The 24,920-nt window shown below is 40.8% G+C and overlaps 2 protein-coding genes across 2 annotated transcripts in view; one reads left to right on the top strand and one right to left on the bottom strand.

Moving 5' to 3' along the window:
- The window catches only part of sdhb (succinate dehydrogenase complex, subunit B, iron sulfur (Ip)), a 197,114-nt gene that overhangs the window by 101,221 nt on the left and 70,973 nt on the right, over positions 1–24,920 (top strand). The window lies entirely within an intron of this gene.
- LOC126385539 (sulfotransferase 1C2-like) lies at positions 11,135–20,053 on the bottom strand. Its single transcript, XM_050037309.1, has 8 exons — positions 19,967–20,053; positions 14,781–14,967; positions 14,432–14,560; positions 13,281–13,378; positions 12,951–13,077; positions 11,844–11,938; positions 11,589–11,769; positions 11,135–11,268 (listed from the first exon to the last, which is right to left on the bottom strand). Exons 1-8 carry the CDS (start codon positions 20,051–20,053, stop codon positions 11,156–11,158), a joined length of 1,017 nt encoding a protein of 338 aa, XP_049893266.1. The 3' UTR covers positions 11,135–11,155.

Below are 24,920 nucleotides of genomic sequence, written 5' to 3' on the forward strand. Positions count from 1 at the left end.
CACTGTGACGTCATGGGCCATTTCAGATTGGTCCAAGGGCCACAATGGGACCCCAGGTGGGATTTTGGACATGCCTGATTTAGCACCAACAGGAGGTTTTGTGTTTGTGTTACTTACAGCTATTGGATGGACTGCCATGAACTTTGGTTCAAACATTGATGTTCCTCTCAGGATAACTTGTAATAACACACTATATTTTGTGTGTATATTTAACACACTGAAATCTTAACATCTTAACATAAGCCAGCTGGGTTTTCTGCCTCTCCCTGTGCTGTGTATTATTTATTATTTTTGTCATTTTGTGTATTTTCAATTGTAGAAAAATAAAAACATAAAACATATCACTTATCTTTTCATCTAGCACCAACTGCAAAAATGTAATCCATCCAACAATTTTATTTAGGAACTCGACAGCCTGGTCTCACTCCCAGTGCTTTAAAATATGCTGCTTGGGCAGTGTCTTTGGTGTCACTATAATGATGCTGGGAACACCTTCTAGCGTCCATATGAGACACACTAGGCTTTCAGCCAACTGCAGTGTAAACCCATTCATGTTATTATTTGTTTAAAGCTACAGACGTTGTGTACAGGGCGCCAAAGTCTGTTTAGGGCAGGTGGGTAGGGAGGGGAGCAGAGGTGGAAGGGATGAGTCCAACAAGCACAGGACTGTTACCCAAGAGACTGGTGTTCATGTTCTGTGTGATAGGGCCCTGCGTGGGACTGTTTTCTTCAACCCGCTCCTGCCCACTCCCGCTGAATTTCTGACCATTACTGCCCGCAACCGCAACATGTGTGTTACACTCCCGCCCGCTCCCGCAATGTGTATGTCCACTCCCGCCTGCACCCGCAAAACTCTGAGAATTTATGCCCGCACAATAATAGAGATGCATTGATTTTGTGTCTTCTCCCGTCCCGCAGGAGAAAACATGTCATTTTATAGGCAATTAATAAAGAGATTCATGGGGTTGTTTGTTTCATTTCCCTGGTCTGCATGTCTTTTGACGCACTGGTCAGGAATAGCGCTCCTATTTCATTGTTTTCATTTAGTTTTTAATGAAATAAAGGCTGTTTCATATTCTATTCTCCTCCTCCTCTGTATTTTATTTATTTTTCTACCTTTATATAATCACGCAGTGACTGAGGTTAAGGCAAGCCCGGCGCCAGGATGAAGTTACTGAGGGGGCGGTTAAAAATTACAAGGGGGGCAAATCTTTATTATGCAACATAGGTTCACAGTGAGTTATAAAGAGCGCGCAGCCGTGCATGATTGTCACGCGTCATGACAGCTCGTCGCCGGTGAAGCACAATAAACTGCACGTCTTCTTTCATGTTTGTCTCATGACAGATGGAGCTGACAGACAGACAGACAGGTGGAGCAAGCGGCAATTTGGTATGAAAGCTGGTTCAGGGCATATTTGTCCATTTATGAATAAATATAGAGTGGAAACGCTCATGCATGTGCACCAAGATCCCGCAGTGTTTTTTTTAGCCACCCGTTCCCGCCCGCAGCAAAGTCCAAACCGCCCGCTCCCGCAATATTTGCGTTGGCTCCCACGGGACTCGGCGGGACCCAGTCCCAATGCAGCCCTCTACTGTGTGACACTAGTCAATGCTGAATCATTTTATCGTGTCAGTCGTTAGTCACGTTAATTACACGAGTCGACTCACATGACCAACATCAACCACAATCTTCTTTTGTTGCCTTCACCTAACTGCTGACCCCAAGCGTCAAAATATGACAAGTAGGAATGAGATCACGTTGAACTCAACTTTGACTTTGACACCAATGACTGATATTACTAATATCCTCTGCAAAAGATAGTAAAAAATAGTAAAAAATTGCTATAAGTGTGCAGTGAACATTTCCTGACATTTTTCTGATCACTCCAACAGCAGCCAATCACAGAGCATGAGGACTGTGGCGACTAGAAGTGCAGACCTGCAGACAGACAAATAATTAAATTTAAATGTTTCTTGCTATGAACACATGGTGATTTTTTATCATCTCTGACCTTCTTTCATCTGGATTATTACAGCTGGATGGAAGGAATGCAGGCCCCTCATCCACACTTCAGTATCACAACTGATGCATAGACATTTGCATAGGCTACGCCCCCCTCAGAGCACAGTTTAGAAACACAGTAAGTGCATCAAACTGAAGCAGTCAAACAGTAAAAGTGTGTGGAGATGGTGGTTAAGATTTTTAAAAATCACGGGGTAATTATGTCTTTGATGGCGCCAGTGATTGAAGTCATCAGGTTGCTGACTCTGTGTGATCCATTTGAAACCACAAACATTTTAACATGCAGGAACACGTCCTGATGCAAAAACATATTTGATGTTGAATCCCACAGACACGCACACAGGAACTGGCTCTGGTAAAACCAAAGCACGATAACCATCTTTACTCCCAGTATCTGCACATCTTTTATCATCCTCGTCAGTCTGCCTGCCTCGGCAGTGCCTCTGTCAGCAGCCCAGTGCATGGGACCTCTGTCTGTATGTGTGTGTGTGTGTGTGTGTGTGTGTGTGTGTGTGTGTGTGTGTCCATAAAGGAAAAATATGGCCCTTGTGCTATCAGTCGGCACACACACACGCTCAGCCATAAACCAACATAAAAATACACATAAACAATGTGAAAGCACAGAAGTCATTTACACTGGGGAAACGAAAATGTTCCTACCACTTCATGAAAGCATAGTTTATTAAAAATGTTATGATAAATAGCTTTCATAGAGAAATGTTAACTAACAAATGAGATCGCTTTGAGAAAGATTTGTTAATTAATGTATTAAAATGAAATAGTGTGTCAGTGACGTGAATAGATGCCACGTGCACATTTAAAGAGGTTACTTCCCCAATCAGAAGAAGACTTAAGAGTAAATCATGCCTCTGAGTGGGCTGAATTAGCAGAGATAACAGTAAAAAAGAAGAGCTGATAAAGGACAATTTGTATTTGACAGCAATACTCAATGTCTGAGAGCCTTACTGCATGACATCATTATATTTCTTATAATTTTATCTGTCACCTGCAGCCTGAGCTTTGTTTTCCTTTACACAAATAAAGACATTTCCTCCATAAATTGGTGCATAAGAATCCACCAGAACGCAGGAAATGAAGTGTTTGACACTCAGCATTTCCTGGATCACCCCCAGGCCCCCCATTTGAAGCCATGGTTATGCCCCTCGATGCATTGTTTTTTCCTTTTTTCCTGTACCACCATAATGATCTGCTCTGACCTTGTACTGATCCCCCTGTTATATTGCCGTAAATCCGCCGAATTTTTTTAAAATGTTTTTTCATCTGAGTCCTTATGTCCCCAATACTTTTCAATACAAAGCGAAACATTTGTGTAAGGCCATGTTTACACAAAAAACGATCCACTGAAAATGGAATCATTTCTCTTTTTCGCAGATGACAGTGTTTTGATAACAACAGATCCACAAAAATGACCAAAAACGCTGTAGTATAGATGCCAGGCCAGTAGTTGACAGTGTGACTTTGTAATGAAACAACACGTATCTGCGCTCATGTGCTTTCTTCTACAGAGCGGTGATGTATAAACGAACAAAATGGCAACCGCAGGAACGTTTGTCTGGACAGACGACGAGGTGGAGTTGCTACGGTAAATCTACACTTTGCTGGAGAAGCGTCGATAAATTCAACAGGGTGAGCAGCACAAACAGAGCTCGGGAGTCCGCCATTGTTGCTGTGATGGTCGACTTCTCGCGCATGCCTAGTGACCGGAACCGTAATGCGCATGTGCAAAAAGTCTCCGTTTTCAGAGGAACTGCATATTGCAAGTTTACATGACAAGGGAGACGGTTCTGTTTCCAAAAAAATGCACTCTGGAACCCATTTTAAAAATGTTTTCAGGCAAAACGCAACTTAAGTTTACCGTTTTCGGTTGAAATCATTGTTATATAAACAGGACCTAAGAGTGAGATTTGTTTTGTTTTGTTTCTAAAGAAGATAAGAGGAAAGGAAACACAGGTTTGAGTTTACTGCACAAATCTGAATCTGTAACTTAAAAAATAAGGCTCCAGCCTGGTCCCCTGACTTCAAAATTATTGCTTACATCTCCAATGTTACATTTAACTTAAATATGAACAAAACATAAATGCCAGGTCAGTCTGATTATCGGGCTACAAGGTGCCCTTCAATGGATCATTCATCCGCTTTCAACACCTTCTGTGAAACAGCTGCAGGAAAAACTGGACCACAATCCATTTATTAATTACTTAATCAATTTTACAATGCAAGTTCGGGTCATTTCCGCACTTTATTAATCATTTCTTAACATTTATGAGCAAGTGTCAGATCCAGATGTTTCACAAAGTTTGTACACCATTAACAAAGCTATATGTTACAACTTCAGAGTGCGTTATTTGGTCAGCTATTCTCCTCTGTGCTGTCACCTGGTTAATCTCAGCTGATCTGTGTCTCAAGTGTAACATCAGTCCTGACGGGACTCTGAAAAGCAGAAAGCTGTAAATCCTGCTGAAGACTGACAGCCAGCATGCTGGGGGTTAAATATGAAGGCAGCCGTAGAATCATGAGTGCTGTATGTCGTCAAGTACTCCTCGTGGATATGGTGACGGTGGAGCAGAATAACAATGAATCTGACAGAGGAACAGTGTGTTGAAGATTGAGAGCTGTGGAGTTACCATCCCTGAGCCATACAGAACAACCTGGCATTGTTCAATACAGCCTGTATAAGCTCCAGCTGTTGGTGTTGTTAGTATGTAATGCAACTTATGTAAGACCATATACACAACGAGTGGAAGAAGGCATAATATTAAAGCCATACGTTTTGGAAATGTCAGATGGTAGATGGTCGCTGTGGTTTGCTTGCACCTGAGAAAGGAACTAATTTCAGGGGGAATTTTAAGATTTCATGGACCACAAAAAAAAGGAAAGACAGAACATCTTTGTCACATCTGGAATTAAGTATCATCATCACTCAGGTGGGAAACGTGCATCTTCTCATGGCTCAGAGGCTCGTGCTCATGACAGCGTGAGGTGTAAACATTGATGGTGTCCACCTCAGCTGAGCTGTAACGTTAGCTAGCTCAGTGGTGAGCTAGCAGGAGATGCTGTGCGGGGGGACAAGTTTGGCAGGTGCTATAGGGCTGTACCAGATTCAGAATTATGTAAATTGAATCAGATTTGGCTGTTAACGTTAAATACCTATATTTTTCCATATAGAGTTTGACAGTTTGAATGGGGTTCAGCAAGATGTTCAATGAAAGTGACATTTATGTAATATAGTAAACAAGCTAAAGACGGAGTGGTAATGTGCAACAACATTTATCGCCTGACATAAGATAAAAAACAAAAGCCAGAGACTGTGTCATGTTAACTTGCTGTGAGCTGTAAATTCACCACTTCTAAGCAGAAGGCAGAAAAATAACATTATTTCAAAGCTTTATGGGGCAAAGCCTGTTACTCTGTGTCTGCAGCTGCCTGTACCAAAGAGGAGCACTCACTCTGTAGCAGAGCCTACACCCCCAGAAGTACACTGCACACTGACTGGCAAAAAAAAAAAAAAAAGACAGCTCGACTTGAAGAAATATCAGTCGACTGAGGTGCGACTTATATTTCGACTCTGACTTTCGGGGGGCAGTCTTAGGGTGTACTTAGGTAGAAAGAAAATAGTTCCTCCATGAAACTGCTCACAACAAGGTCTGTGAATTATAGTGAGTGACTGGGTCATGATTTCTGGAACGAGACATTGAAGTTGAATTTTTTTCAAGGGTTTTTTTTGGCACTTTGAGCTCCACAAGCTGAGTGCCATCTAGTTCTATTTTATTGGAGAGAAGGCAGACATCTCTACGGCTGATATCTCCAACACTTGGAAACTCACAACAAAACAATCTAGACTGATAAACAGCACCACAGGTAAGAGGAAAAATATGTATTCTCAATCTGGTCTCACTCCGAAGTTGTTGAAATCCAGAACTTGGCATATTACTTGCAGTGTCAGACACTGAAAAAGCTGTCCTTTAACATCGGCATGATATGCGGCTGTTACAGTTTAAGGGCGCTTAGCTGGAAACGCTGCGGGTCCAACAAACACTGCCTTTCACCCGGGAGAGCAGTGTTTGTGTCCTGTGAGATTATAAAGCCAAACCCTGTTCTTTTTTCCTAAACCCAACCACGTGCGTTAGTTGTTGAAGGCAAAAGAAATATCAATTTGCTGTGTTTCACCAACGTAAACAGTAAATTTGTGAGAACATACGTGTATTCTGAAGGAAGACAATGCATGTAACAGGCAGAATTTGAAGCTGCGTCCCAGAACGTCAACAACCAACACACCCAGGACACCTTTTACATCGTATCTGGACGTGGAAAGTCCATGACACAGCGTCGATGTGTGACGAGATTGGACTGAGAATGAGTTGGTATTCTTGATTTGGGTTGAACTGTCCCTTTAACCCAGACAGCTAACTTTTTTACCTGATGTTTCTTGCAAGATTTTATAAAGGCATCTACAACATAACAGATATTCATGAGTGAATTAGGTCACAGTGTACTGCTTGCTAGTTTGCTACAATCAACTTAAGTTCGTAAATGAATTGCTGTATATCAAGTGACAGTGTGATGATATTTGGTGTGTGAGGTGTCTGTGTTTAACATCCACACCAATTCAAACAGTCGGTACCTTCAGCACAGAGATATTTTTAATCGTTCTGAGGAAAATACTTCAAACCTGTTTGATGCCAAAAAAAAAACTGTCAGCTTTTAAAACTGGAGACTCTGTGAATCTATTCTTGTTCATCTTGTTTCCACTCGACTCGAGTGCAGAGTGTCCTCCTGCCGCTCTGCACACGTTCTTAGCAGTAATAGTGTTTTGACATATTTTCTTCCAGCAGCGTACCTGCCATCCTCGCCACACACAGATACATATAAGCCTTCGAGACATCTCCTGTATCTCCATAAATAAATAAATAATGTCCACAAATAAACTGGCTCCCTCGCTGCCATTCCCCTCTCCATGTGAGAGCAGAGCCAGACTCCTCAGTTTGCCTCCAGGGACACATGAAAAAGAAATACAGATGAAGAGGAAGCAGCTGACGGACGCCAGAGACACTGAGATGAAGCTGGAAATTGGGAATGAAGTCGAGAGGAGTGAAAGGTCAGACGAGAGGAAAGGTCAGACGAGATGGAAGATCTGAAACCCAGTACAGTTTTAACCGAACACAGCAGGAGGCTGTTATCATCCTGTAATCTGCTCAGCACACACTCCTCTGAGCCTGGAAACGTGTGGAGAAAACACACACACATCTGCTGCATGATTACCTGAATGACACAAAAGTCTTCAGAATGAGATGAAAGAAAATGACCCAAAAAGTTAATTATTATTTTTGGTGCGTTTTGAGACTCAACAGTCTCGAGTATGACTTCAAACGGTCCCTGGAAGTCGTTCTGGTGTGCTGGAATTAAACTGTTTAGAGAAACAACACAGTTTGGGATTGTTGTGGTTTGCCAGGAGTAAATACAGCCCAGACTTTCTACCAGAAGTACACAAGCTGAATTAAATTTGACCTTTTGAAGTTAAAAACGCCACAAAACAGAGTGTGAGGAGGGTTTTTATTGAACTTCCTGTATGCCCACTCACATCTTATTCACACTTATGAAAGACAAACAACAAAACAGTCCGAACTCAGGTCTGGATCCCACTTAAGGGCCAATTACTCTCTACAACAACAGATTATTTTCAGTGATTGATCTGCTGATTGTTTTCTGTCTCCTAAAGGTCAGAAGATGGTGAGAAATGTCCATTGCAGTCTTATAAAACATCAAGAAAACGTACTTAAACATTTAATCAATTCACGAAATTGTTACCGATTGATTTTCTGTTGACTGACTAATTGATTCGAGTGACTAACAGTTTCAGCTCTTCTTTTAACCACATCACAAGGTGTGTGTTTTAATCGTCTGGTGGGCCAGTTCACTGCACAGGGTCCTCAACCACGTAGATACCAAACCCTCATCAACATGGTCCCCTTTTACAAGATTAGTAGGAGCCCTGTTCTTGCTTGAGTTACACCTTAATATTATAATGTACTGGTGCCCCTTTAACTACTATAATTATAGCATTGAGATGATAACACTTTCTGCACTTTTGCCTTTCTCTGTATATTGATATTGGATTAAAATACTAGCCTTTGCTAGACTGTGAAAACCGAGGACTTAAACTTTGATATTTCAATGTACATGTACACTCACCAGCCACTTTATTAAGTACACTTGTTCAGCTGCTCGTTAACACAAATAGCGAATCAGCCAATCACGTGGCAGCAACTCAGTGCATTTAGGCACGTAAACATGGTCAAGATGACCTGCTGAAGTTCAAACTGAGCATCAGAATGGGGAAGAAAAGGGATTTAATTGACTTGAACATGGCATGGTTGTTGGTGCCAGATGGGCACAACCATCTCTAGGGTTTACAGAGGATGGTCGGACAAAGAGAAAATATCTGGTGAGCAGCAGTTCTCTGGGTGAAAATGCCTTGTTGATGCCAGAGGTCAGAGGAAAATGGCCAGACTGGTTCAAGATGATAGAAAGGCAACAGTAAGTTCAGAGTGGGAGACATAAACTGTAACTCTGGACCTCTTCCTCATAATAAAAAAATCAAAATAAAATATATTCAAAAAAAAAAAAATTGAACAATGCTTTGTCTGCTCTAACAAACTGACAAACAAGTTTACCCATCAGTCACTGCACCTCATCTACTAGCAAGCTAAACTTTATGCTAACCAAACCAATATTGAAGTTAGGGCTCTGTGTAACTTCAATAACAAACAACAAATATTTGTATTTTTAATGAAAATGTAGTGTCTAGCGTAGTAGCGTCAACNTTCCCCAGAAAGTTTGCCAATGATTAACGAAACCCACATCATTTGCTGGACACCACCTGGACAGCCAGCGATTAAATGATGACATGCGGCTAAACATGTCATCAGTGGTCAGATTTGGGAGGGGTCCAGAGAAAACTATCCAAGGTGTTTGTGTTACCAGGGTAAATTGAGAAGGAAGTAATGTCTGCGATGGTGATGTTGCAGGGTGTTAAGAGTGGAGGAACTTTGTTTAGGGAAGTTCCTTTAACTGACTTTCCCTTAAAAGGAAGTAAGGGTACTTTTTATGTACACTGTGGAACACTATGCAGCTATGGTCTTCATCATGGATGGAGTTCACTGACTTGTCATGGAGACAGACTGTTGACATGTGACTTAAATAATGATTTTATCCATCACACTTTTAGGACTTATTGTCCCTGTTGCCTTAAAGAAAAAATAATAATTTATGACCTTGGAAATAGTTTGATAAACTTATTAACCTCTTCTTTTTTTCAAATTGACATTTTTTTTATCTGTAGTCTCTTGACAGAAAGTCTCGCCACCAGACAATCAGAGATCCCCGCCTTCTGATAGTCTGGGGACACTCCTTTCTAAAGTGTGTTTAACACACCGGCGAAAACGGCCGGCAACAAAGCAATGCCTCTTGCATTTTTGAAAAGGACACGCCTTCTCGGAAATGTGCACTCCTCCTTTTCTCATCCGCAAGGAAACAAACACACAGAGAGCTTGAAAATGGATGCCGAGAGATTTAATTCCGTTTTATCAAACGTGTGCTCAAAATATTTTTTCCAGCGGATGTCTTAGTTACAACATGATTGAGCTAACTGGAGTAGTTTCATGTCGTATCCGACAATGGGAGGCTTTTAACAGATGACGTCCTGTTAACTTTGCTGCTGCTGTTAGCTGTCCCTGTCAGCTGCAGCCACTGATGCTTTCTAGACATCGTGATTTCCTAAAACTGAATAAATACCACACATAGCAACACAAAACTGCTTTGCTTGCTCAATCATGTTGTAACTAAGATATCCGCTGGAAAAGATATTTTTTTCACGGACCGTTTAATGAGTTATTACCTATTACAGACACTGCTAACGGCTAACAGGGCTAACAGCTAACGGTTAGCCCAGCTAAACGCGCACACAAAAATAGTAATTTTTGTTCAATCATTGTGTTTATAGACTTTACAAACATCGGATTAGTCCAAACGGTGATACATTGATGTGAAAAATGTGATATATAGGCTATATANAACTCTGAAATTGTATCCGCCCATCTAAACACAAAATCAGGGAGAAAGACATCAGTCTTTAGTTAAGCAAAGCGTCTAAAGACTGACTTGTGAGTCTACTTGACAGATGTCATAAAGTAACCCTAAAAAAAGAATATGACACATATGAACACAATGGCTTGTCAGGCACTGATTAAAACAGAAAAACACAAAACATATAAAGGAATGAAAGGAGGGATGCTCATGATAATAAAAATATGCACTGACACAACATTGTGCTGCATTATCAGGCACAAACTGAGATTAATTACCAACACTGAAGATGCTTCTCTATTTAATTTTCTTCTTGGAAACACAGTAGCTACATTATCCACTTTTTTTTCCTATCAGAATAATATTCACCCTTCAAACATCTGTGAAAATGAACCGGTAAGTGATACTCTATTACACTAACAGATTTTAGGACTGGAGGCAAAGATTACAGCATAGAATATTTCTAATCCTTTTGAACCAGCAGTAAAGTTACTCGGTCTTCTTTGTGTTTGTGCCTCAGGCAGAAATCCGTCTGAGGACCACTCATCCTCCCTCAGTCCTCCACCTGTCTGTTTATTGCTTCAGTCAGCACCACAGCATCATCTGTACGTGTGTGTGTGTGTGTGTGTGTGTGTGTGTGTGTGTGTGTGTTTACACAGGGATAAGACAGGTAGACGTATGAGGATCGCTCTCACACTGCAGTACAGAGCCTGACAGAGATGGAGCTTAAAGTGTGTGCACAATTTACACAACACACACACCTGCACACACAAGCAAATAAACGTTTAATCAATATGACAATAGAGTGTTGTACTGCTACTTTTACTTAGGTTAAACATAAATTTGTATGAATTCCCTCTGTATCAGGTGCAGTGATCACAATGTTTATCATCTAGGTTCATGTTTTCGTTTGGTATTTAACCAGCCTCAAATTTTCGGGCAGCATTTCTTCATCCTGAGTTCTTCACAGTGGCAGTTCATCGGTCTTTGGTTTACAGAGCTACATCAGTTTGGAAAACCCAAAATCTGTCAGATGAAGGTCCTGAATGGTATGTTGACTTCTTTCATTTGCTTTTTATAGTCTTCATCAAACATCTTTGATTGCTCAGGTGTTAAATGGTTTCTCCAATCACCTACCTCACCTGTAAAATGCAGAACAGAAAACAACAGTGTTAGATATATAATCAATCACTATAGGCTACAGGTTCCGGTATTGAGTATCATGATATTAAACCTGATACAAGATTTTGGTGTTGTGACAACATAGGAAGGGGTGCAACTAACGATTACTTCCCTTACTCATTAATCTGCCAGTTATTTTCTTGATTTATTAATTACATTATATTACATTACGTTAAAGGATATTTGCACTATTTCCACCTTAATTTTGAATCCTATCCTAATATTGATTTTTTTAATCAGTATCTTGCTTCTGAACAGGAAAAGGAGCAGACTGATGCACCTTTTCTCATGAAGGGGGAGATGGACTGATCAAAAACAGTTGCTGGTATGAAGGAGTAGTTGGCCATTGGGTTCTCCTTCATGTTCTTAAAGGACGTGAGCTCCACAATCTGGCTGATGACCTCATCAGAGACTGACAAATCCAGGTACCTCATGACGCGCTCCACTTCACGCCGAGGATTCTGGGGGGTGACATATTATGGTAAGAGTATGTACAACATTCTTTGGTAATACTGAGTCCAAATGTTTTTTGTACCTCTTTCATGTCCTCATAGAAGAGGTAAAGGATATTCCTCTTCTCTCTCTCCAGCCAGTAACCTTTCACATGGTCATACCAGGAGCCCCACGACACTGTAGTGACAGAATTCACTGAGTATCTTTCATGGTAACATTACTTCCAGTTCAGTACAAGGTTCATGTGTGTGTTTAAAGAGTCCTATCATATGTTTTAATAATGTTCCATCCATTTTCATCCACTTATCCAGGGCCGGGCCGAGGGGCAGCAGGCCAAGCAAAGCACCCCAGACATCCCTCCCCCCAGCAATGCCTTCCAGCCCCTCTCCCCCTGGGGGACCCCAAGGCGTTCCCAGGCCAGATGAGATACGTAATCCCTCCAGCGTGTTCTGGGTCTACCCCAGGGCCTCCTATCAGTGGGAGGCGCCCAGGAGGCATCCTGATCAGATGCCCGAACCACCTCAACTGACCCTTTTCAACGTGAAAGAGCAGCGGCTCTGCTCTGAGCTCCCTACAGCTGTCAGAGCTCCTCACCCTAAGGCTGAGCCCCGCCCCCTACTGAGGAAACTCGTTTCGGCCACTTGTATCTGTGATCTCATTCTTTCAGTGACTACTCAGAGCTCATGACCATAGGTGAGGGTTAAGATGTAGATGGACCAGTAAATCGAAAGCTTCGCCTTCCAGCTCAGCTCTCTCTTCACCACGATGGTCCGGCACACTGCCTGCATCACTGCAGAAGCCACACCAAACTGACGATCCATCGAACGCTCCATTCTACCCTCACTTGTGAACGAGGCCTCGACATACTTGAACTCCCTCACTTGCGGCAGTAAATCTCTCCCAATCATAAAATCATTGCCTCAGATTTGGAGGTGCTGACTCCCATCCTGACTGCTTCACACTCAGCTGCAAACCGTCCCAGTGCATGCTAGAGGTTATGGCATGATGAAGCAGAGATGCATTTCTGAGGTCCTCAAACATGTTTAGATTTGTTAAAATACATATGAACCTCTGGCTGGTGGTGTGGGTAAACGTTCCGGTGTAATTAGTTGGAAGCTTTTTACAAAAAGAAATAACTAGTTTGAATAAAGGTGAAATGACCCCCAGGAATGTGATTTAATCTACTTACACTCTCCTTGCATGAACTTGGACATGAAGCTCTCCCAGGGCCCTGGCTCAGGCTGGGTGAGACACATACGGTCAAAGTAGTAGTAGCTCACCATGTTGTCTTTGGCATTGCGTGCCATGTAGATAGCCTTCACACACAATCAGGGACATATAACAAGAAAATGACAACAACGACGCCAACAATGGGTAACCTAATGAAGCAGTTGTAGGCATTATGTGCATTGTATCATTAACCTTTTACCCTGTTAACATGCATTTATTGTTCAGTTTGAACCAATGAAGTTCACTGCAGGGTTGTGCTCTCACTTGAATCTGATAGTTTGGGTCTTACCTTGCACTTGTTTTCCCAAAAACCAGGAGGCACCAACTGAAAAGGAAGATGTGTCTTGATAATTCTTGGAGGATCCATGTTCTTCAGATGATCAAGACCTGAAACAAAATTCAGGGAAAAGGATCCTTGCATATGAAAACTGTGACACAAAACTTTTGTTCCACACTATCTCAGAATCCATCTTTTACTTAAGTTACAAAAGTCCCACTAATTCATTTTCTGTAACTGCTAATCCTGTTAGGGGTTGCGGGGGGGCTGGAGCCTATCCCAGCTGACAATGGACAAGAGGTGGGGTACACCCGGAACAGGACGCCAGACTATCACAGGGCTGACACGCACAAACAGACAACCATTCAAACCAAAGTTTTTGTAAATGAGGTAGTGAGAATGCTAAAGTTGCTCTGTGTCTGAAGCCTGCTAAATAACCATTACTGTATATTATGTGCTCCCTAGTGGCCAAAAATCAACTGACACAGCTTTGAAATCTAATTGGCAAAAATACGCCAATCACACCAAGGCTCGTCACCTCAGATTTAATCCAGAGAGTTAAATTCCCCAGATTATAAAGCAGCACTTCTCTAGCAGGATTTCAGTTTTGTCTTCATTTAACTTTAAGAAATTATTGCTCATCCATTTCTTTATTGCCAAAAGACAGGTAGTAATGGAGTTTATGGCTGCAGCATCATTTGGTTCAGCAGATGTACAGTTGCATGTCATCCGCATAACTATGGAAACAAACATTGTGTTCTCTAATAATGTCACCAAGTGGAAGCATGTGCAGTGAGAGCATGTACATTGACTTGTTGTGTTTTTTTGCCACCAGCAGATACTGCATTCTTTACATGTTTGAGCCTGTCACTCAGGCTCTTTGGGTATTTTTGGCATGAGGGAAATGTTTATGGGTTCAGAACTTATTGACTCAGATTAAGGCAGGATAAACAAGCCCTTATGAAAACATTTCTCTGAAGTTGCATTTGTGAATTGTGACATGGCAGAGTTAGACCTAGTTGGAGGATGTAGCCCTATTAGGAAATAATAGCTTTTATTTTTAGCAAAGTTTTAGCAAAAGTTTCTTGACACAAAGTACACATGAAGACTTAGTTAAAACTGTAAATAGACATTCAAACATAACCACGTACGTTTATACACACCTGAGGGTAAGGTTGGGAGGGAGAAGAGCTCTAGGAAAGGACTGCGGACGGGTGTGGGAGCTCGTTTGCAGGCTTCAGTGTCTCCATTGTGAAGAAGCAGGTCCACTATCTCCTGGATCCATGTGGTCCCTTTTGTCCCAAAACCACAAATTAACACTGAGTTGAATGAATATGATACTTTCCATGTATTGAATCGTTTGAAATCTCATCTCATCGAATCATATGAAATCTCATCGTACACCTAGAGCAAGATAACCATCACATTAACTCAAACACATTAACACAAGAATGTCTATAAAAACATGTCCTATTGGAAATTGATTTGGCACTTAGACCCGAGGTGAAATACCTGCTTTGGGGTAGGAGGCGATGAGGAGGTCTGAAGGGTCAGGACGGAAAGTCCAGATGGAGTCCCAGTTGTTGGCAATCAAGTTCCGGAGAGGAACTCCTCTGACTGGGATGAGAGGGAAGCGATTGTTGGAGTCAGTCATCTTCTGCATGGCTTCGCTGTAGGACAGGTCTTTTTCCTTCTCTGACTGATGTTGTCAGAGGCTTTCGTTGAGAAAACCAAAAACCAGAAGGTAAAATTTGACTGTAAAATAGCTCAGGCAAAGCTGGTGCGGTGGTTCCTCCTGAGGTCCCATTCTCAGCAGCTCCTCTCTCAACTGTTTCTTGGTCCTTTGTCACACATTCACATTTGATTTGCCTTTGTGCTTCACAAATTGCAGTTGTCTGCTTGCTCGGTCACTACATAAACATCCCTGTTAATCTTGAACTATCTCATCCTTGTTTCTTTATTTGCTGGCCAGGAACCTAGTGTTCTGTCTCATCTTAATTTCTACTAGTTTTCAGAATAAATCCCCTCAACATCTGAAAACAATCCTTCTTCAACACCCAACTGGCACCCAAGTGTATGTATGCAGTGCTATGTTGTTACTTTAAGGACATCGCTGTATTTATTTTAGGACATCTTCAGAAAGAATATAATATTTGTGCTGTTTTAATTTTTCTATAAGATTATAAAAAGAAGTCACAATAACAATTTCTAGAATGATATTTACTTTAAGACAGGGGTCTTCAATGTTTTTCACACTAAGGACTCCAAGCTCAAAGAAAGATGAAGCAATGACCCCCTACTACATATATTGAATGAAACTGAGTTGCATGCGAGAGAATTCTCTGAATATCTTTTGGTCTTCTCATTTGTGCTTGCCTGCAGCTGCTGTCAGCAGCAGTTGTAGCATAGCCAGGTGCATTAGCCTCACCCTCTGCTCTTTTGTGGGTGGTTTCTGAGGTGGACGGTGTGTCAGTCTCTTGCTCGAAAAGTTACAAAACAATTCAGAATGTCCATACACCAATATGTTTCAATTGTACTTAACTGTTAGCTAACTTGTTCACCTGGCCGTTATGGACCTGTGATGCACAGTGATATAACGTTAGCTTGCTCACATGATTGTACAAGGATTCATGGGTAACAGTTAGCTTATCATTAATGGGGTGTACTGTTAATTATTATTAGTAGTAGTATGATTACTATTATTATTATTTTAATAGGTCGATTTATTTTCAGATATATTTTAATTTAAAATTTAACAAACAACTTGAATTAAAACTTCAATTTACCCTTCAATAAGTCCCACCCTTCGAACGCAGACTGGCCAGTCATAGCGTAGCATAGGCCAGCTCTGACAAGGGTCCGACAACAACACAGCTGTGCTCCAAAGACCTTCATACAATCGTTTCAGATTTCCTTCATTTATCAGGCTGGTTTTGTGGATTTGGAGCTAAACATTGTGGCTGGGCACAAGTATTTATGATACTTGTTATCTGGAGAGGTTGACAGGAGAAATCAGTGTCTATCAAGTTCCAAAAAAAAAATAAAAAATGAAAAGTGTAGGGTTAGCCAGCTAGCTACCAAAGGTATGGCCTACTGAATGTATACACATGCTGCTGTTGTAGCACCGAATAAAGGGGGCCAAGGGCCAGTTAATAAACAAGCATTAATAGTATTTATCAGTACATATAATCAATCACTTGCCTTTCAACTTTTTGACTTTTGCTGTCCTTACTCATCTTTGCCATCAGGAACATCTGGTTGCAGCAGCACTGCACAGGTGCCCTTTTTTTGATAACAAGCTTTGTTTTGATGCTTTTTATGCACTTTGGCACCTTGTTCACATTCACGTACAAATAAAAATCCCAGTTTGAATCTGTTTATTTTCATTGTGAACTAGAAAATGGTCACAGGGCCACCTAACACCCTATCCAGGGCCAGATTTGGCCCACAGGCCTAAGTTGAGTTTCACTGCACTACAGGAACCAGTGAAGGGAAACAGGGAGACTTTGTTGATTTTCAACCAGCTGTGTGTCATCGCAGTGTGTGCAGATCAGTGTTTTTGTCTTCCCTTGGAGATCCCTGACTGTCTGCTGGCGGCTGGTTGCACATGGCAAAGCCAAACAACATTAATCTGCACACACTGCAATGACACACAGCTGGTTGAATATCAGCCAAGTTTCATTTTATTGTCTTCTGTCTCGATTACCAGTGATGTGGTGGTTCACTTTTACATTGTGATCTGTAGCCTATAGTTTGGCTTTAGCTTCTGAGTGTCTTTACCGTTGTGACCTGTTTTTGCTGCTGAGTGAGTTTGACATCCTGGATATATCTTTCAAATGCATATTGTAGACCCCTCTGTCTGCTTCTCTCTGATATTGCCTTTTCGTGTTTCTAAAAATGTGATAATTGATAAAAATGTTCTTCAGGGAGTGCAGTTAGTTACAGTGTGGGCGTCATGCTAGCTTGACAGCTTCGTGAAGGGTCAACTAAATTATCAAACGATAATTTGGTGGCCCAGCTGAAGTAACTGAGGACCCCCTAAGAGTTGTTGACCCACTGGTGAAGACCCAGGCCTTAAGATATGACACAAAAGTAATACATATTTGCATATTTTTTGTGTAGCATATGGTTGCAATAAATATGTGTTGTTTGATTGTATCATAGCCAGTCAAAGTCAGTGATTTAACAGAATAAAGCTCTCCACATGCGTCTCTCGAGTAGTTGTGCAAAACACAACAAGTGCATACATCTTTCTCCACCTCATGTGTACAGAGATTAATAGTTACCCAAGATCCCAAATGTGTTTTCAACCATTAACTGTAGTCAAGAAACCTAAAGTTAAAGAGTTGCTGTTGAACGATCAGTTATTTTCCAGGGTTTCAGCAGGTATGGGAATGACTCACCAGCCACTATACAAATTAACAGGGGCTGGTTGGGGTACATTTGGTGTCTTCCAGGGACTGCTGTTAACCCAGGAAAATCTCTCCACACAAGAGATAACTGAGACCACCTCCTTCTCTCCCTTCACCAATCAACAACAAAAAAAGCCAAGAGAGACAATGAGACAATGACAGTGTTTTTTGTAGGTATACACTCATTCTGAATTTGATGCCTGCAACACATTTCAAAAAAGTTGGGACAGGAGCAACAAAAAACTGGGAATGCATACGTTTAAAATGACACATAAATAAGTGGAAATAAATATCCTCCATGCTTGCTTTAGTATGCTAACTGACTATACAGGGCAAAGAGTTCAGAGACACTCAACAGTTTGACGAACAGAGGGTTAGGCAAAATATCTACACAGGTTGGCTAATTTACACATGCATTTGTATATGAATGGTACACTCCATTTACTGCAGTGCACAGGGTCCCCCAAATCATGACAGTCCTGGAAGATATGTGACATTAGAAAAACTGTTTCCTAGACATGAAAATTGTTCTGAAAACTTTTGAATATGTTTTGGCTACTGTTTAAAATAGTTTTTATCAAAATCCCAAACATGCCTAATATTAAACGAAATATGTTCCTTGTATTTTTTTTTTTTTGGTATTATTAATATAAACCTAGTGCTGCGCTTTGTGACTGTTAAAATGACTGTTGAGGCAAATTTGTAGAGTGATTCTAGCAAATATACCAAATTTAATGTAAATCTGACTTGTAGCATAGGAGTGACTTTTCAAAGTTGATCGTTAGTTATTGCGCCCTCATCAGGCCAATTGAGGTCGTAACTGTTGAGCAGAATTTTGCCCCAACTTCCAATCATTGGTGAAAATTTCATGTGTTTACAATGTATCATATCACAGGAATTTGCAAAAACATTTTTTAGAAAAATATACCAGCAAAGACAGCAGCTGTAGGCCTTCGGGTTTGAAGCTCTAAAATGATAAGGTATGAAATCAGAACTGTTTCAAACATGTCATTATAATGTCATAATTTAAAAGAGGCTGTGAAAGTGAAGCATATTGTAGACATAATGAAACTGGTGTAACAGAGATGATGTTGATGGTGAAATCGGGTTTAATTAATAAGCTTTGTATTCTAGATGAACATGAACTCAATATAATAGAGTCCCCATGAGGTTAATGTTTCAGAGGATTATGTGATTAAAATGGTAGCTGCCTCTGGGCAGATACAACTAATTTATTAAAAAGCCACAGATGCTGAGATGCAACAGAGTTGACTGATAAATAAGTGGCTGTATTACCAAACAACAAATAAAGACCACCAACAAGACTCAATGAAATACATCCAACATGACCCAACTAAGGAGGGCCAACTCCTCAGTTTAACTCTCAGCAGTGGCCCCTGTGTCGAGACAAAATGAACACATTTTAGTCACAAAAGACAGACAACTCAGTGGAGAAAAGGAGGCATCCATGATGGATCAGAAATAGGAGGAGGAAAAGTCAAGACAGCAGCTCCTAGCAATCAACTTTCCTCACATCCGTCCCAGTGGTCTCACACCAAGTCTCACCTTCAACTCTGCCGACTCTCACATATCTGTTATATATGACGCCAACAATTCACATGAGACTGTGCTGTGAGTTGTTGGTGTGAATGATACCTCGAAGTTTCCAGTGAAGTCAGTGCTGATGCTTTATGGAAAATTGGAGAAGAGGAAGGAAACAGACAATCCTGCTGTCACTGACACTGGCTCACTGAGAATCTTTATAGCTATATACTTATACTTATTCTCTTCTTTATATTATTATATTAATTATATGAGAAACCTGATACCAGTCATATGTCTGTGCATAACAGACTGAACTAGAGCCCAGAGGACACTGCATGCACCAAGCAGCAACCTCCGAGATTGAAAAATGAAGCCAACAAGTGCCTAAACCTGCAGTTCTTTGAATGGCCACTTGAGCTTGGCTTCAAGAGTGAGTCAGTCCCCGTAGACCCCCATGTTAAAATGTCCAACTTCACAGCAGAAATAAACATGTTTACAGCCTGGTTCAAACATGGTTTTGGTCTCCACAGCTGATATCCCACTTCATGACAACTATTAGGGGGATACATTTTTATATAACTCACCCGTTTCATTTTATTAAGATGCAAAATTAAGGGTGGGGCTTTTTTGAGTGAAAGGCTGTCTGCTGATAGTGTCCTCTGGCCTGTACGCACTCCTGACTTGTCAAATACTACCTCTTTTTCAGTGACCTCTGTGTCAGAAACCAATGCACAGGGGCACCTTTCCCAGCACTATGATAAGCACCAGGCAGTGACAGTTGTTGATGCGGTGGGCAACAACCCAACTGGTTTTGTCAGTGGACGTCATTGTCAGACACCAGTGCACGGTGGCAACCTTTGCAGTGGCTGCTGGCAACTGCTGTAGTGTAAAGTATGAAAAAGTATGTGGTGGTGGATGGGTCAAACAAACTCTGGACTTCTACCTGGACGGCTGCTATTTGTTTCTTGTGTGAAACTGAAAGTCAACCATTGTGCGCTCGTATGTATAGCATGCTATAGTCACGTGACATGACTTAGAAGCAACCGTACTTATTTTAAGCCAAGCCTTGATAATTTTTCCTAAACCTAACCAGTAGCTACGTCCATTATTGTTTACAGTCTATGGCAACAGTTCTCTCCAGTTGGTCGCAGTCCAAAAGTGGGTCACAGGCCCAGGACTGCAAGTGACTCACAAATGTCTAACACACTTTATTTTGAGGTACACTGCATTTCCAGTACAGGGCTTTTATTTTGAAGTGTTGTTTCCTGCTGTAGAGTGAGTGACTAACGTACAGCCACTTGACAGAGACATCAAACTAGCTTGATGACATGGCAAAACTCAAGTATGACGCTGAATATATTAAACTGTGTGGACCTTGAACTAATGACTAAAGAGAAATCTGGATCCCGTGACTGGAGCAATTGGGAGCCACTGGTATGGTTTGCACAGGGGTCAGCAACCTAAGACGTGAAGTAATTTTCTGTGGTACATGAAAATACAAAAACTGTAGTATAATATTGACATATGTCACTACTTTGTTAAATATTACTACAATTAATTATTATTATTATTAGATTAAGCATATTTCCCCAAAAAAATTTCTTTAAATGAAAAACTTTGAGTGCAGGTGGCAGACTACAAGTAACTGCAAACATTTCACATTACATCTTTGATCAAAGTACTAAGTTATTCTGTTTTTCTATGTTTGCTGATGAGGAACAGAGACATTTATTTTGTGTGGTTCCTTGAGCAAAATAAAAATCTATCCAAACAAACAAATCAATGTAATGACACCAGTGGGAGCATTTTAGTCTGCTCCAACCCTTTTTCCTCTGTGAAGGTCATTACTGACACAAATACTGGGGATAATACTGCTTTACAGGCACAAAGATGAAATTACAAAAGAAACTGTGTGAACAGCATGAAAATAGTCCCACCCACTGCTGAGCACTTCAATAACCTCCCCAAAACTACTGGAATGAAGACAACAAATGAGAAGAAAACATGAAGAGCCCAGCAGGCTGGCGATAAACTCCAAACTGAGCAGATGTTTAAGACTAAAATACACAAGTGATTCAGAGAGCAGTGTGATACAGAAAGCCTGTATGAGCACTGAGAGAATGACCTCTATGACTCTTCCACACTGACCCGTGGACATAGTCACAGAGCTGCTGTTAATAGCGATGACAACCTGCCACTGCCACCATCTTGAGGCAGCACTATGCAAGAGTTGGACTGAATCCAAATGTCCAGACTTCACTGCACTTGCAGACTCGCGGACTTTGCAGGCATGTTCCTGGGAAGTCTGAGAGTACTTAGGGCTGTCCAAAGCTACAATTCAAACAGTCTACAGAGGGCCTAAAGCGGACTTCCACAGAGTCTGCTCAAGGTGCAGACTTTAGCTGACTACTGAATTAACTGACCACAATTAATTTCAATAAAGACATGACGTTTTAGGTTTTTTTCCAATATCTGAATGAAAAAACAGAATTTATGTGTATGTGAAACAGCTATTGTAGCCTATTAAAACAATACTTGTAATAATGTGTGGCCAGAAATAATATTCAACATCATGATACAGAAATATGTTGTCCTTATTTACAACATCTCTGTATGTGAATGTCTGCAGTCTATATGTTCTACAGAAATGTATTATGTTCATTCATAAAACAACCCTATACATAAGATGTATATCTTGTTATCTGCAGAGACAGATGAGCAGACAGAATATGACAGCGGTTTCAATGATTGTAATCATCGCTCAAATGTTTCCATGGCAATGAGTACAACAGTGTCAAGGGCTGACTATCAGCGGCTTGCGCTCTCAGCCCTTGCATATTTTACGTGATGGATGGTGAACTCGTCACAGTATGTACGACTGAAGTCCATGAGGGCTCAGTTTGCAAGTCCAGAGGGTGGACATTTGAATGTAGCCTTGATACTTTTTTTTATATTTGGTGCCCTTATGGCTGTCATAAATACAAATTGCACCTGCATGGCTGCAAACTGTTAATGCTTTCCTCATAGTGACCTAGTGTCGTGGCTGACAGGAAAACAACGACAATCCTACAGCAAAATGAACATCCCTGCCAACATTTGCAAAAGATTTTAAAGTTTTAAGCTGTTGCCTTATCTCTGTCATCCCTGTATCATGGAGTCTCATGGGCAGCTGTACATGTGCACTTGTTGACAAGGTGAAGGATCTGGAAACACGTCAGGAACCAAAGAGTCATGTCAGCTGGCAGGGTTCAGTAAAATTACAGGTTTTTATACAAATATGACTCAGCAGAATTTGTGTCCACAATTCAGTATCTGACCAAATGTCTCTCCTTCTGCTCCTGAGTTATGGCGTTGAATAATGGACGGAAAAGTGTTTTTGAAGAACACTGATGTCACAGTGAAGTTGACCTTTGACCTTTTGGGTATGAAATGTCATAAACAAGCAGTAACTGATCACAAACAAGTTTGTGATCAGTTTGAGCTATATGATTACCAATTAAACTTCTCTTAATGGTATTACTAAGGTCAGCTTAAAGTTTTGTTGCATCGTATTCCAAGTATATGGGGCACCGTGAAAACGGGCTGATCTTCCTAACATAGCCATGTCTGTGAGCAAGCAGGTACAGTTGCTACAAAGATTCCAAGAGAGCAGGGCTGAGAGATGAACAAATTCGAACAAATGCTGATACCTCCTCACTGAAAGAGCAGGAAAGCCAGTTTTTTGGTAAGTTAAGTAATGGTGTGTCCCATAACTTTCTTCGGTGATGGATCTTAAGGCTGAGTAATATGCCACATCTAAAGGTTTAAGAATGGAGCTGGAAGCCTGCCCATAAATAAGGTTCAAGAAAAATATGATACTAATACTAATATTAATTTAAAAAAAAAATAACACCCCTGTAGTCCAATATAGAGAGGAAAACAGCCTCAACATATCTTTTTCTAGTGAATAATGGGAAGCAAGATTTATTATTAAAAAAAAGCTTAATTTTGCTCTGAGCTTTGACAACAGTAGGTCAATATCGACTTTAAAAGTAACTAACTAAACTAAACTGCCAGTATTATGGTGTATAGTATGGTAGTGGTATTATTGAAAGAGCAAATTTCAAAACTACCATGATCAATATTTCTTTCATTTGAAAACAACCTCCATTTTGTCTTTGCACATAGGACCAGTTTCAGATTATGGAAGCGTTTTTGAAGGAGATTCAATGACAGCTGTAGATTTAGGGTGGCGTCATAAATAGAGTCCACACAGGAATAAAGGACGGTGTCGTCTGTGTAAAGACGGAAGTTACAATTTTACAATGAAGAGTTAATATTGATTATATAAATAGTGAATAAGAGAAGACAGACAGAACCCTGAGGGACTTCCTTTGTAATGGGGGAAAAGAGGACTGATAATTATCTATGTTGACACACTGCGACCTCAGAGAGATACATCTGAAACCACAGGCAGCTATCGTGCACAAACCCCAAAGAAGAAAGGCACCGTAAAAGCTGAGAGTGGTCAACTGTTTGTCATCATCTAAAGCTGAAACTTCTTTATGGTACTATGTTAATGATTTAAGAAGTCACAGAAATAGTGTTATGCTTAGGCCTGAGGCCAGACTAAAAGGGGGTTCTAATAATAATCATAGTTAATTTTTGTATAAATTCTTGAGTTATGGCCAAAAACATGTTAAGTGAGGTCACAGTGACCCCAGTGAAACCTTGCTGATGTGGTTAATTTGGCTGTTTTGGTTTTATGTTTTATCTTTGTAGATGATCTGGGTGCAGCCTGAGATATCACTGATGTTATCAATCTGTTTTTTCTTCAGTCTTCTACCCTTTTCTTTTTTCATGTTCGTCCTGTTTGTTTATGTTAAGACCCAGACAGGGATGTTTAAAGGGAAGGTGAGATAATAATCAATTATATGTTTTGTCTGAAAATTATCTGGGTGGAAAGGAGATAAGAGGAGGAAAGTGTGGGAGAGAGGATTGCTCTGTTTATTCAAGTCTCTTTCATCCCAAAAAAATATTCCAAAAAGATAAGATGAATGGGAGAAAACTACAACCTTAATGCAATAATCCTGAGTATTTTCCTTTGACTAAATGTCTGTTAAATCACTATCTTTCACCTAACTTGACAGTGATTGAGCCCATGGCCCACTGGTGAAAGCCTTTGCATTTTGCAATATTATGATCTGGGTGTCTGTGGAAACATTGCAGGAAAAATCAGAAGTTAGTGACACATCATCAATCACTCAACAGAGGTTGGTCCGCCAGAGAGGGTTAGTGAAGCAACATACTATTTTCTGGTCTCTGCTAGCATTGCAAATAAATGGTTACGGCCCAACAAATAAAGAAAAGAATGATGACTACAGACAATGAAGCTTAAAAAACAAGTGCCAACTGACTGAAGTCACACAGGCGACACTGTATCAAAAACAGACCTGCAATTACCGCTTATCGTAATAGCCAAAGAGAACGAAATGAAGTCTTTGAGATTGTAACTTTAAAGAGATTCCTCGTCAACAGTTTATTATACTACGGCTATGGCAGGTGTCTGTGGCATATCAGGACATCAGAGACATTCAATCAATAGTTTAATCACTGCTCCAAACCAGGGCAGGGCACAGAAAAGGGGGGTAGTTTAGCTTGTTTGATATGAGGCACTCTGAGTATTTTATTGATACTGATGTGTAGACACGAGCTC

This window comes from Epinephelus moara, chromosome 24 (genome assembly GCF_006386435.1).
Source record: "Epinephelus moara isolate mb chromosome 24, YSFRI_EMoa_1.0, whole genome shotgun sequence".
In the NCBI taxonomy this organism is placed as follows: domain Eukaryota; kingdom Metazoa; phylum Chordata; class Actinopteri; order Perciformes; family Serranidae; genus Epinephelus; species Epinephelus moara.

Bases quoted from the DNA above. Each gene is read 5' to 3' on its own strand.
- LOC126385539 (XM_050037309.1), bottom strand. From the start codon at position 20,053: ATGACGTCCACTGACAAAACCAGTTGGGTTGTTGCCCACCGCATCAAC. The intron at 14,968-19,966 runs GTGCCCCTGTGC...TGACAACATCAG, and splicing joins TTATCATAGTGCTGGGAAAG to TCAGAGAAGGAAAAAGACCT. The intron at 11,939-12,950 runs GTAAGTAGATTA...CTGTCACTACAG, and splicing joins CAAGTTCATGCAAGGAGAGT to TGTCGTGGGGCTCCTGGTAT.